This window comes from Harpegnathos saltator, unplaced genomic scaffold (assembly GCF_003227715.2).
Source record: "Harpegnathos saltator strain DR-91 unplaced genomic scaffold, Hsal_v8.6 scaffold217, whole genome shotgun sequence".
NCBI classification, from domain to species: Eukaryota; Metazoa; Arthropoda; class Insecta; order Hymenoptera; family Formicidae; genus Harpegnathos; species Harpegnathos saltator.
This window is the reverse complement of record NW_020230003.1, coordinates 128,032-151,174: the sequence shown is the minus strand read 5'-3', so window position 1 is coordinate 151,174 and position 23,143 is coordinate 128,032. Positions and strand designations below refer to the sequence as shown.

The 23,143-nt window shown below is 36.2% G+C and overlaps 2 protein-coding genes and 1 long non-coding RNA gene across 5 annotated transcripts in view; 1 reads left to right on the top strand and 2 right to left on the bottom strand.

Moving 5' to 3' along the window:
- LOC105185300 (elongation factor-like GTPase 1) overlaps window positions 1-17,738 on the top strand; it is a 71,921-nt gene extending 54,183 nt beyond the window's left edge. The window contains exons 4-5 of one of the 2 annotated variants that reach the window (XM_019842380.1): window positions 16,493-16,680; window positions 17,266-17,738. In XM_019842380.1, the coding sequence (XP_019697939.1) occupies window positions 16,493-16,680; window positions 17,266-17,454 (377 nt within the window). In that variant the 3' untranslated portion in view covers window positions 17,455-17,738. The remainder of the gene's footprint in view (window positions 1-16,492; window positions 16,681-17,265) is intronic. The other variant, XM_011144684.3, reaches the window with a different exon arrangement.
- On the bottom strand, window positions 54-14,436 carry aos (protein argos). Its single transcript, XM_011144682.3, has 4 exons — window positions 14,128-14,436; window positions 6,511-6,731; window positions 3,411-3,582; window positions 54-1,796 (listed from the first exon to the last, which is right to left on the bottom strand). Exons 1-4 carry the CDS (start codon window positions 14,422-14,424, stop codon window positions 1,551-1,553), a joined length of 936 nt encoding a protein of 311 aa, XP_011142984.3. The 5' UTR covers window positions 14,425-14,436; the 3' UTR covers window positions 54-1,550.
- A 2,006-nt stretch (window positions 17,739-19,744) lies between the features above and the next one.
- LOC109504023 (uncharacterized) lies at window positions 19,745-20,790 on the bottom strand. 2 transcript variants are annotated; one of them, XR_003112845.1, is made up of 3 exons: window positions 20,769-20,790; window positions 20,396-20,520; window positions 19,745-20,297 (listed from the first exon to the last, which is right to left on the bottom strand). It is a non-coding gene; the product is annotated as an uncharacterized LOC109504023 (long non-coding RNA). The 2 variants fall into 2 exon arrangements; XR_003112846.1 differs by lacking the exon at window positions 20,769-20,790 and adding an exon at window positions 20,605-20,646.
- Window positions 20,791-23,143: the final 2,353 nt, after the last annotated feature.

The window sequence follows — 23,143 nt, the reverse complement described above, 5'->3', positions numbered from 1 at the left end:
GAGATTCCCGAGGTGAGAAGAGAAATATTGGGAGAGCGAGATAAAATACAATATCGTGTCATATAGTTTATTAAATTGCAATCAAATTAACACACGGAGAAAAATATCAGAAATATCCGATTGTTAATTTTGTTATCCGATCAAATATCCGATCAAATACACCGGATATTTGATCGGATAACGAAATTAACAATCGGATATTTCGAATATTTTTCTCAGTGCAAGTAATATCAAATTAATCAAGTAATATCGAGAAAGTCTTTGAAAATCGCCTCCTATATCTCGCTACCATATACAATGTATTCCCTGAACGATACTTTCAAAAAGATGATACTTTCAGAAGAGACAGATGTATTTATTATATACACAAAAGTTACGAGGATTATACAGCGATAAATGGAACACGCCCGTATAAGATTCTACGAAGAGAACACAAGAAGAAGAAAGAGTCTGTGCGAGATGAACGACACTACAGGTGAATCATACCACGAAGATACGAGACGATTACGTCGAACGTGATGTATATTATACAAAAATTCCATTTTATAGCACAAGTTGTTTCTCTTATTTCTACATGCTTCTGTACACACTTTTTACACTCGGATTCGCCAACATTACCAGAGAGATCGTACATGGCACGGTCGGATACACGACGAATCGAGGATATTGACTGATTTGTTATCGTTCGCTCGTCTCGAGACTTTGATACAGACAAATTAAATGTCGAATATATATCGTTTTTTATTCGCGAAAAGAAGAAAGAAAGAAAGAAAATCGCTCTTGAAAAGATGTCCGAAAAAGTACTCAAAGATTACAAAGTATATCCTGCATCATAATTGATAACCTGATGGGGGGGGGGGGGTGTCAGAAAAAGTGGGCAAATAATTCGCCTTCGTAAATTGGATCAGTTATGCGTATAAGATGCAAAATAGTAAAATGTCGATCGCTTAAGGAATATACACACGTGAGATAAGAATAGGGGTTTCCGATCAATTCCGTTCGCGGTTTAGTACAATAATATATAAGGGTTTCATAGTTGACTCTTAGATTATCTTAAGTTTGTCTTAAGATGCATTGTAATGACTACGAGGCATCTAAAGATGAACTTGAGACAATCTGAAATATAAAATCTATAAGATCGATAAGAGATATATGATCTGACTATAAATATCAGCTTCAAGTATTCTCGTTTGGGTCGGATGAAACCGAGTCGTCTTTCAAAATGATATAATGCACAAAATGAGAAAACGTTTGAAAGCTCGGTAATTCGAGTCGATCTACGGTCGGATCGCAGAATTTGTTACTGAACTAACACCTCGATAGCCCAAACACGCCTGTGCGTTGAGAACCTTTCGGAATTCAGAGCGGAATCAGATCGAGTCGAATCATACCGAGTCGAGATTTGTCGAGTGGTCGGTTTCAGGTATCCGCACATCCACGAATAAAAGTAATCATCCGTTAAAGCTAACATTGGTGGCAAATATCCTGGATCGCTGATGATTTCTTCATCGAATGAGACCGGGTGGAGGTGGCGATTCTAACACACGGTCTTACATGTCGTAAGTTATCTCGTCGAAACGATGGGAGGGTATGCAGTAACCGCTGTAAGTTTTAATCTCTAGAACGCCGGCGTAAGATCTCGCTGGTAAGGAGCCGGGATCCGTGTGTCGTCTGGGGCATCGGTGTCCTCCGGGACACTGACAGAGAGGCGAGGCGTTCACTTCTTCGAGCTGCGAGTTTCGTCTTTTGCGTACGGTGAACAGACGACAAGGCTCCTTGTGTTGGCATCGTAGTCTCTATAATTGGATAGCAAATTCGTGATAGACACATGACGAATACACATTTTCCGTTACTACCAGGTTATTTATATTTAATTAGCTTTGACTGATTGATCTTAGCGACTGAAGAGTGACGCGCGCGCGCGATACTTTACGAATTTAGATTTTTATAATGGAAAAAATATAAATATCGATTTCTTTTCTTTTGAGATAGGAAAATGTCAATCATTGTGTAGGTGGTGATTTGCGATTAAAAGGAACAAACATAAGTATCGTTACCATTGATACAACGATCCTAAGTACATTTCAGAAATCAAAGTATTTGTTCGGTGTTTCGGTTAATTTTCGCTATTTGCACTTAGATGGCTCCAGCTGCAAATGCAGCAAATTGTGACAGCTGGACTCATGCTGTATTAAAGATCAGATGTTTCTCAACAGAATTCAATCCACCAAGGATTATTTTTCCAAGCAGTGATATTGTTTTTAAATCAATTTAAAATGGAACGTGATAAATTATGTTTTTGATATGTTCTCCTCCACTACTTTGATAAAAAAAAAACTGCAGTTGAAGCACATCGAATATTAGTGGAAACTTATAGTGACTCTGCTCCATCAGAAACAATACGTAGATATTGGTTTTGACGATTTAAAAGTGTTGATTTTGATGTGAAGGACAAGGAATGTCCAGGTCAGCGAGAAAAGTTTGAAGACGCAGAATTGCAAGCATTATTGAACCAAAATCAATCTCAAACATTCAAGGAATTGGCTGAGGCTCTAAATGTTGCAGTTTCGACAGTTTCTGATCATTTGTATGCAATGGGAAAAATCCGAAAAAAAGGAAAATGGATGCCACATGAATTGACCGAAGCGAACATGCTGGACCGTGTATTCATCGCCACTGCTCTGATTACCAGGCAGAAAGAGAAGTTTTTTATACTGGCTTGTCACTGTTGATGAAAAGTGGATTCATTAAAAACGCAATATTCATGGTCATAAGACATTGCTCTATATTTGGTGGGATCAAGAAGATGTATATTATGAGCTCTTAAAACCGAATGAAACTTTTATGGCTGACCGACAGCAATTATACAGTTTGAAGTATTAAAAACGACCATAAATCACATACAACAAAGGAAAGTGATTCTTCACGACAATTCCCGGCCACATGTTGCAAAAGTCGTCAAGGAAACGCTGACAGAGCTCGAATGGGGAGGTTCTTCCGCATGCCGCGTATTTTCCAGATCTGGCCTCATCTGATTACCGCTTATTCCGTTTCATGCAGCATGGCCTTCAAGACATATGCTTTCGAAATTACGGAGAAGTTCGAAAGTGGGTAGAGGAATGGATTGCTTCAAAACCTGAGTCGTTCTATCGCCGCGGAATTCATCTCTTACCAGAAAGATGGGAGAAAGTAATACGAAATGATGGAAAATATTTCGATCGATTAATCGATTCATTTTGTAATTGAAACAAATATATTTTTCAAGTAAAAAACAGCGGAAATTAACCGAAACATCTAATATACATATAAGAAAGATAAAGTAAATCTCAAAGTAAAGAGCAAGCGCGCAATTTTTCTTTTTTCTTTTTTTTTCACGCGATATATCGTATTCTATCGTTATATCGACTTACGCTTTGCGGAGAGCAGGCGAAGGAGTAAATGAAACCTTGATTTCCATCCGATGATTTGTGAGGCTGTCTTCGTACTAGATACGGCACGCTACCTGGCCGACATCGGCAGTGAACTCGTTGCACCGTCGCGTTTCTCGGGCCACCTCCGGGTGCGAGTGTCCATGTAATATCTCTGTGTCGAAGAAGAAAGGTCAACCTATGTGCACTTGACTTTTACAAAATTAATTTTTGAATTTAGAAAATGTTTGGATTGCATCTGTATTTGTAACAGTAATTTTATTTGTAGCTTCGTCTGTTAAAAAATACAGAATTTTAAACAATTTGTACTTCGCTTTAAGAGAAAAGATTTCATCGATACATGTCGATAAAGAATTGTTTGTATGTTGTAATACTTTTTTGTTCCGTTTGTAGTCGAACCGTTTAAAAATTATAAACATTTGAACAAATGGTCGAGAATTAATTTTACAAATTTATAAAGATATTTCAAATCCGTTTACGTAATCTTCTTTAGAGTTTGTTTGTAGTTGTTTGTAGTTTTTTCCGTTTGTAGTTGCACCGTTCAAAAACTACAAACATTTAAACAAATAGCCAAGAATCAATTTTGTCTTTTATTGAAGTATCTCAAATTCTCATTAGAATTCTTTCCAGTTGTTTGCAGTTCTTCCCGTTTCGTTTGTAATTGCACTGTTCGAAAATTACAAACATTTAAACAAATTCTAAGAGTTAATTTTGCCATTTGTTTCGAGATATCTCAAATTTGCTTGTGCATTCCTTCTTACAATCGTCTATAGTTATCTGTAGTGCTTCCTTTTGCAGTCTAACAATTTCCAAGTTTAACAGTTTGTTAGCCAAGTCGCATAATATTGAAGCATTTTTTCCGATATTTCATTAACAACACATTACTCGATACTATATAGTCTATTTAACTATATTTAATATATTAATATTAATATACTATATTTAACATTTTAAAGAGGCGATTTTCCTCGAATTGCACGTCTGATAGTATGCGTGTATCAGTATCACAATTGCAAAAACTTAATTGTTAATTGTAATGTTAAATATTAATTATAATGTTAAATATTAACTGTACAATTACAAATGAGAGCACTACAAACAATCACAAACGATTTTAAAGAGAGCGAACGGTATTGAGATATCTCAAAAATAGCAAAATTAGTTGTTGGATGTTTGTTTAAATATTCGTAACTTTTGAACAATGCAACTACAAGTGGAACGGAAAGAATTACAAACAACTTTAAAAAGGATCGTGCAAGCGAATTTGGTATATCTATGCGAATAACAAAGTTAACTCTTATGACCAATTGTTTAAATATTTATAACATTTAAATAGTTCGACTACAAACAGAACTAGTACTACAAAATAAGTACGGAAAAAGTACTACAAAATACAAATAATTTTCTATCGATAACAATGAAACTTTTTCTTTTAATGTAAAGATTTTTTTTAATTCTGTGTTTCTAATGAATGAAGTTACAAACGAAATTATCATTATTATAAGCGACTGGAAGCAAAATACGATTATTTTCTATATTCAAAAGTTAATTTTGCAAAAGTCGAGTGCCAAGTTCACATAAGTGAAAAGTTAAAACGTTTCAATCGGAACGTGCACCAAATCGAGAAAAAAATGTTAGAGATTTATGAATAAAGACTTTTGTTTTTTTCTTTTTTATACTCCCTAAATTTTTTAGAATCAGAACTAACTCAAAATAAAATTAATGTCTTGTCATGTCAAGAGTAAATGTTTAACTCAAACTTAAAGTGAATTTTTATTAATCTATGCGAATCTTTATTTCTATAACATTAATGCATATCATTCAATTTATTTTTTAATTTCGAGTGAAAATATTCATTCGACTAAGCTACAATTCACTCTATATGAGAGAAAAGTCGAATAACTATTTTTTTCATGTAGATTTGCATGTCTGCACACTCACACACACATGCACACGCATTACTAGCTTACTAACTTCTCCGAAATACATAACTCCAAAAAATATGAACACAGGTCACACGCGCTATATAAGTAGTACAACATTTACGTCTGATTAGTTGAATTTCAAGCAATATACATACACATTTTTTAACACTTTCTGGCATTTTACTTTGATGTAAGAGGACATCGACCATATTTACTTCTTTATCACTATCTTTACCATCTTTTCTTCTGTCATCACTTATGTCAGACATGTGCAGATGTTTAATTCTCATATGTAATACATACTTTTCGCAGTTTAGTAGTGCAGTATACAAGGTGTCCAATTTTAATCCATCACCCTCGTAACTGTGCAGGGAGCGGTCGTAGAGAAAAATGATTCAACAAAAGTTATATGGTTTCAAGGGAGACATAAAACAACTATATCGGTTTGTTTACAAATGGCGCCACTTCCGAGATCATACATTTTTTTTAATTTGATGATTTTGAAATTTCCAAAAGATTAGTTAACAAAAATTAGGGCACTATTGTAACAATATATTCTTGAGATCAAGTACAGTAAAAAAGTCTAGTACTATTTTCTCTTCCGATAAATAATAGCTAGCGAGATATCGTAAGTCAAATATTGAAAAAGTTACCAAATTTTCCTTAAATATTTCAAAAAATATTAGGCAAATAAAAAAATGTTTCAGATAAAAGTTATTCAAATTAATTGGTAGAAAAAAAATAATATAATAAAAAATTGGAATTTTTATTTAAGAAAATTTAAGAAAAATAATGATCAGTAAATATCTCGAAAGTGGCGCTGTAAACAAAATGATATAATTGTTATATGTCCCCTTTATGAAACCATATAACTTTTGTCTGAAACATTTGTCCCTAAAATGTCGCGTTTACAAAAAAATCGGGTGATACGGGTGGTCTGTGATACCCTATATAAGGAAATTAGCAGTCTAGTTTGTAATATAGATGTCAGTGATTTGTATTCAATATTCAAAAAAATTTGGAAAATACAACAAACGATTAATTGGTACAAAAGAATCGAAGAATAGAGAGATCTAGAGATGCGAGAGTGAATGAATCCGATGAATAGAATCGATGGATAGGCTCGACAGAAGCAGACGTATCGTGATCCAACTAACTTGAAGTAACGACAGATAGGAAGTCGTTTCACAGGTTCGCAGAGCTTGTACCGCCGCATTTTATCGACGATCGTGTGTCCGTCGTCCCTATGAAGACTGCTGGGACAAGTACGACCGTCCGGACAACGACATTGTCTCTCGACCCACGGTGCACCATATAAATCCACCTTGCTACACACCTCGCTTTGGTCCACGCACTCCGGCAATTCCTTTTCGCTATCCTGCACAAACAAGCAAGTCGCGTCGTTTAATAATGAGATACATGACCCTCTCTCCCTCTGTCGCACGAAAATCAACTGAACAGAGTCACGTTTTTACTGTCTCGACTTGCTGCGAATAAATAATTCGAATTTCTGAGAATTTTCATCGCACGTCTGATTAATATAGTATATCCGCAGAGAAACGAAACGAGTTCTTGCCGTGAGATTAGCCTATCACCAGCGGCAGATATTACGTCAATTTGATTAAGACATTAGATATGATTAAGATTCCAGAAAATGACAATCAAATGATTTTAGAAATTGATGAATAAAAACGCGATTGAAGATGGATAGAAAATAATTTTGGAAATTTTAGAATAGAAAGAATTTTGGAATGAAAAAAATTAAATGATTTTAGATCTTTTAGATTTTAGATTTTAGATTTTAGAAATAAAATGTTCTTAAACGTTCCTAAAATTAGGAAAACTCTTCATTTTCATGCAGTAAACTATATTAGTGCAAATGAATTTTTGTAAACCCGATTAATTATTTGTTTTTTGTGTTCTTAAAGTGATTTTGACAATGGAGTTAATTAAATTATAAATAAATTATTTCCTGGAGTTTATTGGGTTTGTTGAGTCGCTAAATCTGAATTTGAGGTCAAAATTTTAAAATTCAGAATAGTGAATTCAATATAGCGGATCAAATATTCAAAAACTCGTTCGATTCATAAAAATTTTTATTAAAGGTTTTTCGAAACCACCATTTTGAATTCATGAATTTTTATTTTGAATTTGGGACGGCTCTAAAAATTTCGAAATTAAAATTTTGTATGCAAATTGAACGATTTTTAAAATTTTCGGGCCACAGAATAATCATTTTTAATTTCGTAATTTTACCCTTGGATTTGAATTCAACGACCCTAAAAACATAAAAATATAATGTTCTATTTTAATTGCTCCATTATAAGTTTTTTTTTTTAATGATATTTTTGTCAATAATTAACATCAATAATTTGAGTCACTCTTCTTTCCGTTATTAATAGGATCATTATTAAAGGATTAATCGCTTCTCATTGAAAAACCGTTACAAGGGACGCCATATGTGTATCTCCAACCGGATCCAAACCGCGATGGTACATCTTCCTGGATGCATCTTAAAACGATAACAGATGCATTACAGCGACACGATTAAGGTCGCGGTAATTGCATATTGTTGCGCAATAACGATCGTTGCGTAGCGATAATATCCCAGTGCATGTGAGTGCGTGTTTGTGTTTGTGCATACGATATCGCGCGCCACGAGTCCACAGGTAATGTTGATGAAATAAACGAGACGATTGCGCACAGACTCGTAACTAAAGTATATATCCGCTCTTTCTGCTGACGATACAAAGTCTGCTGTAACTGGACTATTTAGATGTTGCCAGTCCATTCATTGAGGCAATCGCGTACGTCCTGTCCGGCTATCGTCATCGACAGTGTTGACTACTACTGTAAGGCGACCACGGAATCGTGAAGTTGCCAACAAGTATTGTGTGCGCGCGCGTGCCCTTGTCGTAAGAGAACTCCGACCGAAGACCGTTTCGCCTTTGCCGTGGATGTTAGCGCCTCAATTTCACATTCGGACACGCGTTTGAACCGTCAACGCATCGGACGGCCCGGCGAAACGTTTGCGTTCCACAATGAATTTATAGCGACCCTGCTTAACCCCGTTGTGGTCATCATCATCGCGACGACCACAAGTGGTTGTTGCTGGCCGATCAGCCGCTTCCTCGAAGACGATATCTTCAATCGTGATCGTAGCGGTCTGCTCGCGTCAGCTCGCCACATGTCCGCAGATATTGCAGATTTCGAAAAATGGATCGCGCGTCGGCTAGTCACGCGTGCACATTCTGTTAACGTGCTATAATTATCGGAACGCGTGAGAGTGCGTGAGCTTGGGCAGTTAGAGCAACGTGCTGTTCAACGAAGAAACGTTCGAGGAAATGGCCTTCCGCTATTTTACCGTCGACTGTGAGTATTCGACTTTTTGCCACAGCCATCCGTTCATCTCGTTTGTCTTTTTATCGCACCCGCCGTGGCTTCTATTACTACTACTACTATTACTGCTATCACTATTACCGCCACTATCACTACAAGTACCACTACTACTATTCACTGTTACTACTACTACTACTGTAGCTGCTCTACGACCACGGTTACTAGTATCATCTACTACGACACAACGGATCGCGCGAATAGCTTCTTACAGAGGAAAATCCCCTGCAAGATCTCGTTCCCTCGAGTATCCGTTCGTCTTTGTTGTACACGCTTGTATTTTATTCCATATCCACATGTATTTTATGTTTTATCTAATAGTTTTTTATGAGAGGGAGAAGAAGAAAAAGAAAACATTCATTTCTTTTTTTAATGTACATGCTTTTAAATCTTTTTTAATGAGTGTATACGTATCATCTTCTTTCTCTTCGCAATTTCGCATTGTTATACAGTGAACAACGAATATGTATTTTTTTATCCAATGTCACACGTGTGAAGCATTTCGTAATGCAGCACATTGTCCACGACTGAGACATATATTTTAATTGTAGAAGAAAACGTAATCTCCCGAATGTTCTTTGCTCGTCTTGATGACGACTCGCGCAGTATGGCTTGTTTCATATCAATGTTCGATCTTTCGATTATTAATCACATTTGTCCGCGTTATTCTTTTCTGTGTGCTCCTTTGCATCTCTTTATTCTGCTTTCAATGTGAGCGAGAAAGAAAGGGACGAGGAGATAGCGAAGGAAGTTTTTGAAGCTAACATAGCGGTAGTATTCTCTCTCTCTCTCTCTCTCTCTCTCTCTCCTCTCCTCCTCCTCCTCCTCCTCTCTCTCTCTCACACACACACACGCGCGCGCGCGCACGCACGTACAGAAAGAGGGGGGAGGGAGGGGGGGAGGGGAGGGGGGGGGGAGAGAGAGAGAGAGAGAGAGAGAGAGAGAACTGTGCTAAACTAAAATGGGATAATAGAGGGACCGGAAGGGCGCTGTACACCATCCGGAAGTTCTCACGCGTCTCTCGCTTCTCGCATGGCCGCAATGAAAATGACACCTGGCACTCGGAATGGAGATACTATACGAAGGCAAGGAGAGGTAGCTGCTAGGCGACGACGAGGAGCGATGATGAAGAAAGGTGCAAGACGAGGAACGAACTACGAAACAAAAGAAAGAGAGTCAGAGAGAGATGGAGCGAGAGAAAAAATGGAGGGAGCGGAGAAAACGAGAGAGAGGGGGGGAGAGAAGAGGGGAGGAGAGCTGAAACATGTCGTGTGTATACCGTCAATACGTAGGTGTTTACAGCAATGACAGTAACAGGTTCGAGCATCGAGTGGGCACCGCTCTTTGCTAACGGCTACGTTTTCCTCTCCTCTATTTCCTGCGCCTGTAAGCGGACGATTTAGCTTCGAATCTGCTGGGAATGTTACCCGAGTATATGAAATCTCGCGCGTGCGCATATATATCTCGCTACATAACACATACACAAAGCGGGGAGGGGGGAGAGAGAGAGAGAGAGAGAGAGAGAGAGAGAGAGAGAGAGAGAGAGAGAGAGAGAGAGAGAGAGCATATATATCGGAGCGTATGGCTGAATTGTCTGCAAAACTAAAGCGCGGTCACCTGTTTCACGAAAGAAAATCGATGTCGCTCTTGAAACAGGATCCCTTGCCTCGCCGAAGTGGTCGATGGAATTTTCAAATTTCACACATAGCGAGCAGAAATATTCGCGAGACAAGCGAAAAGTGCGCGTTCAGTACCAGAGAAGTAGTACGAAGCGGTACGAAATAGTAAGATAATATGGAACACACATTCATCGTGGGTTGTTGCGACGGAAACTGAGTCGCTGAATATTCAAACGTTTCCCGGGGTTCTGTTTTAGACGCATGTTGGGCGCCAGATACGTCCTTTCGATTTTCAAAAACTAAAACTAGCGTCGTGAGAAGGGAAATTCGTATGAAGGGAAAATTGAATTAAAACTTGAATTTATTCTAAGACAATATTTGAAATGAAAAAGATTCAATTCAAGGCCGTTGTTGTTCCCGTTCCAAAAAGAGTCCTGGGAAGTGACCTGAACATTTTAGGTAATTCGGAAAGCTCGAAACGAGAATCGTTCGCGTGAAGCATCGACGAACTTCCGTCGGCGGAAACTCGACGTGTCGCTTTCTTACTTGAAACCGACGCGAAGAATGCTCAAATTGCGAATAGAACGACATCAATATCGGCAACTTTTATTCGCGCGCAGCTGTGTCGAAGAGCGCATCGCCTTCTCTCTTCGTTCCTTCAAATACAAACGCTGTACACGCGCGCTCGACTTCAAAGAAGTACACTAAAAAAAATCTATTTATAAAGTGATTTTTCCTATAATCTCATATTCTAAGCGAAGCCTTTTATAGAAAAAGGATTCCTCTTTCCATAAAGCGATTAAAAGGAATCATTCATCTATAAAATTTATTAGATATTATTCTAACTTATTTCAAGAGGATTTCCTCTTATATCAATTAATTTTCCTCTTATATGAGGAGGAATATGTCGGCTCCTTTTTTTCAGTTATGCTCTACCTCCAGACATGAACAAAAAAATAACCATATGCTCATGGGTCACGATATTTGGAACGCTTTTTTAAAAAATATGTGTTGCTATAACATATAACGAAGATAATTTACTCATATTTGGTCAAATACAGTTTATAATCTAATGCAAAAAATTGAATAATATATTTTTTCTTTTAATTATATTTTATATAATTAGTTATGTTGAGCATGTTTATAGCTATGAAGTCCATAACAAAACTGATTGGAAATTTATTTGTTATGATGATCTTATTTCATTCGTGCCTATTTATTGTAGAACTGGAACCATAAGTACATCTATATATATATTACTTTTCGCTATATATTATAATAATTTTTTCAAATTAACTAGCCACCAAATTAGTCACTAGCCAATTAATTAACCAGTAAGAATAAAGTACAGTAAGAATAAATAATAATCCTTTTAAAAAAAGATTAAATAATCTGTGTATAAGAGGAAATTTACGTTAAATTTATGTTAAAATCAATAAGATTTGCATTATATATACAGGGTGCACGATTTATCTGAAGACATTGAAATATCTCGAGAACTATGCATTGGATAAAAAAAAGTGGTTAATGAAAGTTGTTAGTCTCGAAGGGGGACATCCAATGATACCAAACTCGACCTCCCACCCCACTCCCTGGGGGTGGGGGTTGGGGGCAACTTTGAAATATTAAATGGAAATCCCCATTTTTTATTGCAGATACGGATTCTACGCCACAAAATACGTAAATTTTGTCCGAAACTTTTTTTTTATTCGTGATAGATGGCGTTGTAATCGCAAAAAATTATATTTTCCGCAATTCTCCAAAAATGATCATTGGATTGGGAAATAAAAAATACCTGTTCAATATTTTTAAAGAACATAATAAAAGTTATTCCTCCCCCATCCTCTCGGGGTAGGGTGGGTGGTAACGTTCAAATCTCAAATAGGAACCCGAATCGAAGAGGGAACTGCTCGACGCGCCACTGTGGATGTATGGCGAACTACGGCTTATTATAAAAGGCAGTGCAATGCTATCTATCACGAATGAAAAAAATTGTTTCAATAAAAATTTCACGTACAATCTAATTCTGCAATGAAAAATGTGGGTCCGCATTTGAGATTTGAACGTTATCACCCACCCTACCCCGAGAGGATGGGGGGGGAATAACTTTTATTATGTTCTTTAAAAATATTGAACAGGTATTTTTTATTTCTCAATCCAATGATCATTTCTGGAGAATTGCGGAAAATATAATTTTTTGCGATTACAGCGCCATCTATCACGAATCAAAAAAAAAGTTTCGGACAAAATTTACGTATTTTGTGACGTAGAACCCGTATCTGCAATAAAAAATGGGGGTTTCCATTTAAGATTTCAAAGTTGCCCCCAACCCCCACCCCCAGGGGGTGGGGTGGGAGGTCGAGTTTGGTATCATTGGATGTCCCCCTTCGAGACTAACAACTTTCATTAACCACTTTTCTTTATCCAATGCATAGTTCTCGAGATATTTCAATGTCTTCAGATAAATCGTGCACCCTGTATATATATATATATATATATATATATATATATATAACATATAATCCTTCTAACTTTAAAAATAATGTGTTTATAATATTTTCCTCTTAATCTTAGAGGAATGCTCTTGAAGCCATATATAAGAATAAAATCCTCTAAAATTTAGATGATTCTGTTTGTTCTGAGATTATTTTTTTTTGGTGTGTTAATACAAATACAATACATGTACAATATAATATAGGTCAGACCACCGCTGGTTTAGATATCGACCCGCACTTAGACCAACGCAATGGGAGCGACTTAAGAGAATCGAACACTGAAAAAATTGTGTTCTTAATATAAGAAAATTTGATATTTTTTAAGCTTTCTTAACAAATATTCTTAATCTATAAGAATATTTTCTTCTTTTTATCGATATGTCTAGAATACATATTAAAATTAAGAATATACTCTTTTAAAATAACTGCCTAGCAAGAAACAAGTCGTCGACCGATCATTAAGAAGGAAACACTCTTACATAAAGGCATGATACACAATAAAGAAAGGAACCAGGAAACAGAATCCTCATATCTATTGCCATGTTTGAAATGAAAGACTGATTAGTTCATTTCCTTATGCATTATGCTTTTATGCAAAAGTGTGTGCTTTTTTTTTTATCTCAAAAACAACTTTCGCAGTATAATTATATGTAATAGATCAAAGGCAAATAAAAACCAACATTGAAATCGGATTGCAACTTTAAAATTGCATTAAAAATGTAACATTACAAGAGGATTAATAGTACAAGAGGTTAATTAATTAAATATTACAAATTGGGAATTAGAATCAGTTCGATGCAGAAAGTGTATACACGGTGAATCAACTTTCCGCGTCGAGCAGACTCTGATTCCTAATTTTTAATATTAAATTAATTAACCCCCCTTAATTTTTTGTGACATTACATTTTTTAATTTCATTTTAAAGTTGCGATCTGATAGCAGCGTTGGCTTTTACTTACTTTGATCTATCGCATATGGTTGTATTAATATTTATATACATTAAGAATATCCGTTAAGATTATTTCTTAAAAATATCTAGTACTAACACATTCTTAAGAAGATTCTTCTCTTAAGTTAAGAAAATGTTCTTGGTGCCTATTTTAGAAAAAATTATTAAAATTATTAAAATTATCCTAAACATAAGTGGGAAATCCTTAAAATAAGAATACAATTTTTTCGGTGAAGGAGAGGACGAAAGTCCACCCAGTTGGGATTTTTATCACACGATAAAAATCAAAACTTTACCCATACACGATCGACTTACCCCGATTTGATACAGCACTCTAGGCTCCTCATGCATCAATCGGTGCTTCCTGTTGCGATTGATCAGGTCGATCCGAACGGTCGCCTCGTCGAATTCCTGCAATTCGGCGAGGTACTTGCTCTCGTCGAAGAACAGATACTCGTTGAGGTACTCGTCGTCGGTCTCCTCGAACGGCGCGAACAGTTCGCATTGACTATGACGGACGACACCGACGATCGCCAGAGTGTACAGCAGATTCTGTATCATTTTGCCGGTCATCTCCCGTGTATTCGTGCGTTCGTGCGTGCGTGCGTGCATGCGCGCGCGTGTGTGTGCTGTGTATATGTATGTATGGCGTGCGTGCGTGCGTGCGTGCGTGCGTGCGTGCGTGCGTGCGTGCGTGCGTGCGTGCGTGCGTGCGTGCGCGCGCGCGCGCGCGCGCGCGCGGGTGTATGTGTGTGTGTGTGCACGGAGGTGACCTTTATATTATTCCTTTATATTCTGATAATTAGTATCGGTCCCGCGACGGGATCGGTTGATCGGTCGGCGGTCGCTTGTGTTACGCGCGGAGGAAACGCGTCGCTGTTAGGTGTTACTCAAACTGGTAGGGAGGAGGAGAGTACAATAAAAAGAATGGAAGGGATTCAACGATACATTCACCACGAGTCTTATTCGCACGACAAGGCGAAACGAGCAAGAGGAAGTTTGTAAGGAGAATATTCATAGTACTCAAATACCAAAGACGGCAAGATACTGCCACGAGATCAGAAAAGAGCGATAGGCCTAAAGATACGAGTATTTTCTCGCCCTTGGTCGACTACTTGAAGTCCATCTTCGCAATTTTCGAGCGTCTCGACGGGCGATCAATCCTGTCGACCGATAGGAGACACCCTTAGCGGTTTGATCGATGCGAATCGCAATGGGTTTTCGGATCAGACTTTCCGCTCGCCGATGAAATCACGCAGTCTTCCTTTCAGTCGCGCGATGTGTGTATGTGTGTTTGTGCATGTGTCTCTCTCTCTCTCTCTCTCTCTCTCTCTCTGTGTGTGTGTGTGTGTGTGTGTGTGTGTGTGTGTGTGTGTGTGTGTGTGTGTGTGTGTGTGTGTGTGTGTGACGATAAGCTCTTTTCTCGTGTTTTCTCTTTACCGAGACCTTGCGTCACAGTCCCACCTCATCTTTCTTTCGCGCTTGTCTGACTACCGTTCGGTTTCCCCGATCGACAAACTCTCGAGAGGATAATCGATTTGGACCTAGGCCCCTTAGTCTCAAATCAATAGAGCGTGTCGCACTCGCGCACTCTCGCGTACTGAATCGTCGGTCGAATTATATTTCTCGTATTGATTTGTCAATTGATCGAATGATCGAGAGAGAGAGAGAGGGGGGGGGGAGAGAGAGAGGGAGAGAGAGAGAACGGTTGCTCTCTGCAGTTTTTCCCGTTTGAAAACCGCGAGGCTCTTGTCTCCGTTGTTGTCGTTGTCGAAAACGGCAAGAACAGATCGATCTGCGCGCGGAGGTTACGAGTGAAACAGAATATCGACAATATTACGACGAGATCAACCTATGCGAAGGTATGCCGTCCGCTCGACTGGACTCTTAAGAGCCAGAAGTAAAGCATGAATGGATGTCCCCACCCCTCCGCCCTTCTCCTGCCTCCGCTCATTCTTGCGACTACTCCTGTCTCCCCACCCTTTTTGTCTCTTACGTCATCCCCACCACTCTCACCCACCAGCCTCTCTATCTATTTATCTCTCATCCGAATGTTTTCATCGTTTCCGCTGGTAACAGTCGTTCTCGGGACACATCGTTACCGTTTGCCCGTTGTCCTTGCAATCGTATCCTCTCTACCCTCGGCTTCTCTGGAGCGCACTTCGCTCCGTTCCAAGAGCGTTTTAACGGGTGTCTTACTCTTTCTCCGGAGGTCAACCGGAGGTTTGCATTCTTCTGTTTTATCGCCGTCGAGTCGTAGCGAGTTGCCGAGAGAATCGCTAGTCGGCATATTTCGGACTTGTGCTTTCTACAGAATGATTTGCTTGCGCGATCTTCCATTTCCTTCGTTTTTCTTTTAACGAGTGCCTGCCTACTCCTTCCATGAACGACTCGCATTTTTTTCCTCGTATATCTTCCAGTTGTATTCTCGCCTGAAAATCTCTCCTTCGTTGTTGTCACGTTTTCATCCATTCAGCTCACATCTGCTGGCAAGAGGCGAATACACAGTTATATTTTCCGCAAAAGCTGCGGAAAAGCTTCCGGAAAAGCTGCATCGAGGCATCGTTGCGCTCATTGATCGAATAGGGAGCGAATCGCTTCACCGCGGCAATAGCGCGCATTCTCTCGAAAGATTGAAGACAAAGGTTCGTAACGATAATTGTTTTTGGTTCGGTTGCAGGAAAATTATACGCAGTGTTCGGTAAGAGACAAGGCCGTGTCATCTCCGCGGACAGTGCTCACGGCTTCGGTGGGCATTTTAGAGTATTGGCTGTCCTACCTGTCCAGGAAAGTTTCCACCTTGCGAGAGAATTGCGCACACAAACATCCGGATTGGCCAGTCCACAGCTAGTTTTTAGTCACTGGGAGGTAAGTTATCGGGCGTATTTTGTGACCTTCCACGGATTTTTCTTAGTACTCGGTAGTCTCCAGGCGATAGGACGATCTTAATCTCGGAATAGAGTTTAAAAATTCTTTGAATCTTTTGGATATATTCGCAACGGTTCTTCGTAGCTACTTCAACTGTAAAGTCCATTTATGCGGCGTACACATTTTAGACAAACAAGAACTATTTATTTTTTGCTTGAATAAATATCTTCCAAGTGTTAATATCTTTAACGGTCGTTGAATCACGTTTAAAGTGAAAAATTAGCTTCTAAGTTTCTTAAGTCTTTAAAATTTTTTGAATTTTGCATCTGCAACGATTCTTTATTTTTTAACTTTTTAGTTGTTTCAACTGCAACTAGTTTATATGATAATATAAAACTAGTTTATATAATGTTATTATAAGGAAAAAACATTTTAAATTCTTCTATTCTAGTTTCTCGATAGTATCCATAAAAAGGATTCTCCCTCTTTTGAATAGTTTCTTCTTAGTAGTAAAGTTAGAAGTAATGTCACTGGAATTTTGACATTGGTTTTATTCGTTTACTCAAAGTCATCTTTACGTTACAGATTATCGAACAGGATCCTTATTGGGTACCGTCTACAGAGGAGGAATATCTTCATTTCGGTGAGAAGGCGGACTGCGCTAATGGAGCGAAGAGTTACATGGATGCAGTTCGTCGAAGGAAAGGCCTTCCCGTAGATTCCCAATTGGTCACACATGCCGAAAAACAACGCACACTCTCCAAAAATAAGTGATATAGAATCCTACACCGCGGGTTGTATTTATTAGAGAGAATTTCTACTTGCAACTAGACAAAGCACAGGACAAGGACAAGAATAAGGAAAAGGATATCAGGTGTTTATATTTGCCATCATCATATTATGGAATAACATGTCAACATGTCAAAACACTTTGAGCATTGGCGACATGAATTAATGTTTCTCTGTAACCAACGCTTATGGACGTCGGTCCTCAAAGTGTTCATTCTCAATTGTTACAATAAATCATGTCTTGCCGTGTAACGCAAAACTTGAAAGTGCATTTGTATATATTTCATTTCATTTCCTTTCCTTTTCGATGAAAAATGTTCGATCAAAATATCAGGGACTAATTACGTATACAAATTGCATTAGATTAGAATATATATATATATATATATATTCATAACGCATTATATATGTAAATAAGGTAAGTTTCGAGGGTCGATTGAATTACTAACAACGTACGTTCTGGCTTACTATGCATACATTCGCAACTCATGAATTAACCTGATATCTAATCTAGAATATCGCATGCAAATTAAAAAATCTCATTTTGAAGGCTTTGGTCAGCCTAAGAGTATCGAGCATCCTTATACTTTTCTAGTGTGTATACTTTTCTACCTTATATTTTTCTAGTGTGTATAAAGAATCAAATATTGCTTTAAATAGCCATATCCAATGAATTACCAGGTTATATACTTTGGTAATTGTTATTTATAACCAACTCTGTTTATTAGAATATATAAACCGACCTGAGATGAGTTTAACTTTAACTACTTACCCCCAAAATATATTCACGTGGCAAGCCTCATAGAGATCGAAATAAACATATCCAAATCCATTGTAATGAATATTGATAATGACGCAGAATAGCCTGTTCATGAAGGTTCCAACAATTTCAACGAAAATGATAACCTAATTCTAAATTGAAATCAATCACAGAACTGAAGCGATTCCTATTAGAAAGAAGATCCTGGAAAACTCAATGCAGTAAACGAGTAAATAATAGTTATAATACTGCTAATGATAGAGATGATTCAGATAAAGTCGACAGCTATAACGTGAGTATCTGTAAAAAAAGGCTTAATTTAAATTATGATAATAATCTATATAAGCACCGGAATAATGAAAATGCTTCATTTAAAAAATTATATAAATATATTCCTGGAACTTTACTTCAGCTAAGAATAGATAAAATTTTAATAGTCTTTTAATAGTTCTTACATACTATATTCTGAAAGGACCTCTTCTCTCGATAATGACTTTATATCAATATCTCAATGCAATAAATCTGAATAACTTCTATATTCCCAACTTCAAAATATTCTAACATAATCATCTAACATAATATCTAAAATATTTTAAGATAGTCATTAAAGGGATCAATAATTCTGATATTAATACAAGGATTCATTTTTAATAATCTTGATAATTCATTTTTAATAATCTTGATAATCAGAGCTTTTTGATCTGGTCTGGATTAAGCTTATCTCAATTTCCAAATCTCAAAAGAGTCTATAATAAAAATAATCTCACAAATTGTACGTTAATACTAATACCACATCAGTAATGATCTAATTAACAATAATCGCCATATTTGATTATACTTTAACATCAAAAATAATCTTGCTTTTGGAAAAGACGATATTTTTAACTTTTTACTTAAAAAGTTAGATGGGATTACTGCTAGAAATATGGAGATACCACCAAAATCTGTCGTAACAGCAATTCTTCTCAGATTTATGAGAATTGTCGTGGTATTAATCATGATCAGAATAATTGTGAAAACATTACATTGCATTACATATGGATGCATCAACTGTGTTAAAGAAAAATATATATAAATAAAATGGAGATCGTAAAGCATTTAATCCCATGTATCCACAATCCCAGTAAACACAAAGTATTATTGATATTACAATGTCAGCTAAATTGATATGTTACGTAACTGATACTTTGTTATATAACAAAGCAACTATTATGTAACATACTATATGATTTAGCTGACATTGTAACATCGATGATACTTCGTGTTTACTGGGATCTCATATACTTAATTTTTCTTCAGAGGGAAATAAAATAAAAATAATCATGGGAATATTGTCTTAGCCACAAAAAGATAGTAGATTATATCAAGATACATGGCATAAAGGAGATAAAGACAGAAGGGGTTAGAACTTGTCAATGGGTTCCCCCCTCCTTCCTACATTGTTCTATTATCTTCTTTCTAATATTCCCTTGACCAATCTGTTAGGAAAAAAGAATAACTATGAAATTCATTATCTCCTAACTAAAAGTTCAAAAGATTTTAATTCAATATATCCTCAATCAATATCAATCAAATATCTTTCTCAAATTGAAACTTTTATTTCTTTTTATTTCTTTCATTCGAATTTCCTCCCATCCTCCACGATATTTCTTTACTCTCTAACTCTTAAGCCCGTATCAGACTACCGACTGCAGATGCCGACTCGACTGCCGACTACGACTGCCGACTCGTCGGTTGATCACACTTGTCGACGACTGATGACGTTTCCGCCGACTGATCATACTAGTGACGCCTGATAGAAGAAAATAAGTGATTAGTTAAAAAAAATGCCACATATGACAAAAAATGTAAAACTGCAAACTATAAAAAGAAAAAGAAATTGCCGCACTGTCATTATTTATTATAATGAACGAACTTTCGGTTGATAAACAGCAAAGATCAACATGGATGAAATCGTGGGTAGCAAGAAGACAGGAACAAGGAATGCACCACAATCTTTTTGTAGAATTATGTTTAGAAGATCCATACAAATTTCACAGGTATTGTAAAACCCAAAAAATACGAGGTTCTAAGTATTAATGAGGAAAATAAACGTAACATAATATTTGTAATGTCTTTATGTTTCATATTATCTTTAAACAGATGCCTAAGGATGGATACTGCTACCTTTGAGGAGCTTCTTCACAAAATTGCACCTTCAATTATAAAACAAGACACTCATTTGAGAAAAAGTATACCATCAGCAGAAAGATTGTCCCTTACTTTGAGACACATTGCCACAGGTATTATCTCTGTAAATTATAATATATATAATTAGAGATTCATCATACTCTTTATGTGTATGTATATATATGTATATATGTATGGTTATTTACTATCCTATCTCTGTTTAGGTGAAACCTTTAATTAAAAAAAAAAAAAAACTTTTTGTTAAAACTTTTTATTAAGGTTATTTACTATCCTATATCTGTTTAGGTGAAACTTTTAATTAAAAAAAAAAAACTTTATTAAAACTTTTTATTAAGGGCATTTTTCTAACCTCTTGGTAAGTTAACTAACAGTTAAATTATATATCTGTCTTTGTTTAATTCAAAAGAAAAACAATGAGAGACATATAATTTAACTATCAGTTAATTAATCAAGCGGTTGGAAAAATCAGCTCTAAAAAACCAAATAAATTAATTAAATCCGAACTATCGTGATTGGCTACGACCCAAGTCGCCGACTCAAAAAATAGACTGAAGTCTAAACGCGAGTCGGTCGATCCAGTCAGTCGGCGCTTCACTGTGATTGGTCCATTGAGAGTCGGCAGTCGGGTCGGCGTCTGCAGTCGGTAATCTGATACGGGCTTTACGGAACAAATTGAAATCAGGCCTATTCGTTTTATCTGCACTGCTGAACTGGTGCAACAAGTTGAAGTGAGAAAACCTACGTTTGTCTCACTTTAACTTAATGCATCAGTTCAGCAGTGCAGACAAAACAAACAGGCCTATTGAGTGCTAATATTCAACTGAATGTAAACAGAAAAAATATTTGAATGTTCCCATACAGCATAAAAGTTGCAACAACATTACTGCAACGTTGCAACAATGTTGCAATATTGCAGCAACGTTGCGACAAAGTTGCTGTAACTTTTGTGCTGGATGGGTTTTTTCCGTAAAAGTAACTCTTCCAATCTGAAAATCTCGTTCAATCATCCTCAGTTTTTCCGCTCATTTTCATTCTTTCCAATTTAAATACTGCAATTTTTCTTCTTCTATCTTTCAAAAAAAATCAGAATAAAAAATCAAAATCGCCAACGCATATATATTCCAAAAAATGAAACTAATAATTTCTTTATAAAAAGACTGGTGTCAAAAAATATTTCTAATTATTATTTAAATTTAAAGGAACAAATTTTTTTAAAGTTTCCTGATTAGAATACCCACTTCACTGCTTTACTTATTTCTCGACTTCTATGAAAAAGTAATTTATGGAATTCAGATTAATACTATCATCAAGCATATTGTCTTATTGATGCAATGTCGGTTCCTCTTTCTCCAGGAGGCAACATCCCTTATGAAAAAAAACTACAAGAATACGAAAAAATTAAGATTAACGTTTCAAATTTTAAAAGCAGACTTGTTGGAATTATTTTTATTGATATAACAGTCGTATGAAAATATAGAAAAGTATTTTTTTTCTAATTGTTTACTGATAATATCTTAGAGAGATTTGTGAACTTAAAAAAACAAAAAAGCGATTCCTTTTATTTCCGAAAAAGAGAATATCAGTTGGATCAATTATATTAATCAAAAGAGAAAAAACATTAAACAAACCAACTTTACACTTAACTCTATAGAACAAAATACTCCTTATTAAAATTAAGATATCACAAATCTCTCCAAGATATCATCAGTAAGTCATTAGAAAAAAAAACATTTTTTTATACTTTCATACGACTGTTGTATCAAAAGTAATTCCAACAAGTCTTTTAAAATTGGACAAGATTTGAAACGATAGTCTTAATTTTTTCATATTCTTGTAGTTTTTTTTCATAAGGGATGTTGCCTTCTGGAGAAATCCAGGTAGAACATAGAAGTCATAATGATATCATAATGATGTCAATATGACTTTATTTGTCACTTAAACGTCACTGACAATAAATGACACAAGAATGATATAAAAATGGTAAAAGTATATATGCTGCATTATAAATATAAACACTTTAAAATAATCATTTTAGTTTCTGAAATATTGATATCGCTTGACTATATTGTTACAGTTGTGTTAACAATAGAATAAACAAATATAAGTAATATGTAAGAAAGATGATGACATTGTGACCAAATCTTTGAATTTCATTTATTTCTTATCCATACATATACAAATACATGTATAAATACATATACAAATACATATACATGTCCAAAAAACATTTTAGAAATATGATATCTCTAAAATGTTTTTCAGACATTGCATATGTATGGGTATAAGCTATATTATCATTTAAACAAAAAATCACAATTTCAAAATGAATAACAAAAGACTATAAAAACTCACTTTGTAATCATGATTAGATCATTTTCTTGTCATTTTGACGTTACTTTGATGTTATTGTAACTTTCTATTATTTTAATGTACAATTCTAAAAGTCACCATAACATAATTTCAATGTCAAAAAAACATCACCAAACCATCATGAAAACTATATCGAATGACATCATCCTGATTTGTCTTAAAATGACTTTTTTTTATATCATAATTATATTATTATGATTTTTTATTCTACCTGGGAATTAGGAAACTGCTTTATCACAGGGTACTAACTCATTCGAAAACATTCATTCATTACACTCAAATAATAACCCAGACGGCACATAATCTCCTGGGGACGTCCTGTGGACGTCCTGAGGATGAAGAAACGTCCCCAGG

Excerpts from the sequence above, each read along its gene's own strand:
- aos (XM_011144682.3), bottom strand. The coding sequence starts at position 14,424 with ATGCACGCACGCACGCACGAACGCACGAATACACGGGAGATGACCGGC. Across the intron at positions 3,583-6,510 it reads CCTATCTGTCGTTACTTCAA|AGATATTACATGGACACTCG; the intron begins GTTAGTTGGATC and ends TCTTCGACACAG. Across the intron at positions 1,797-3,410 it reads TCGCCTGCTCTCCGCAAAGC|AGACTACGATGCCAACACAA; the intron begins GTAAGTCGATAT and ends ATCCAATTATAG.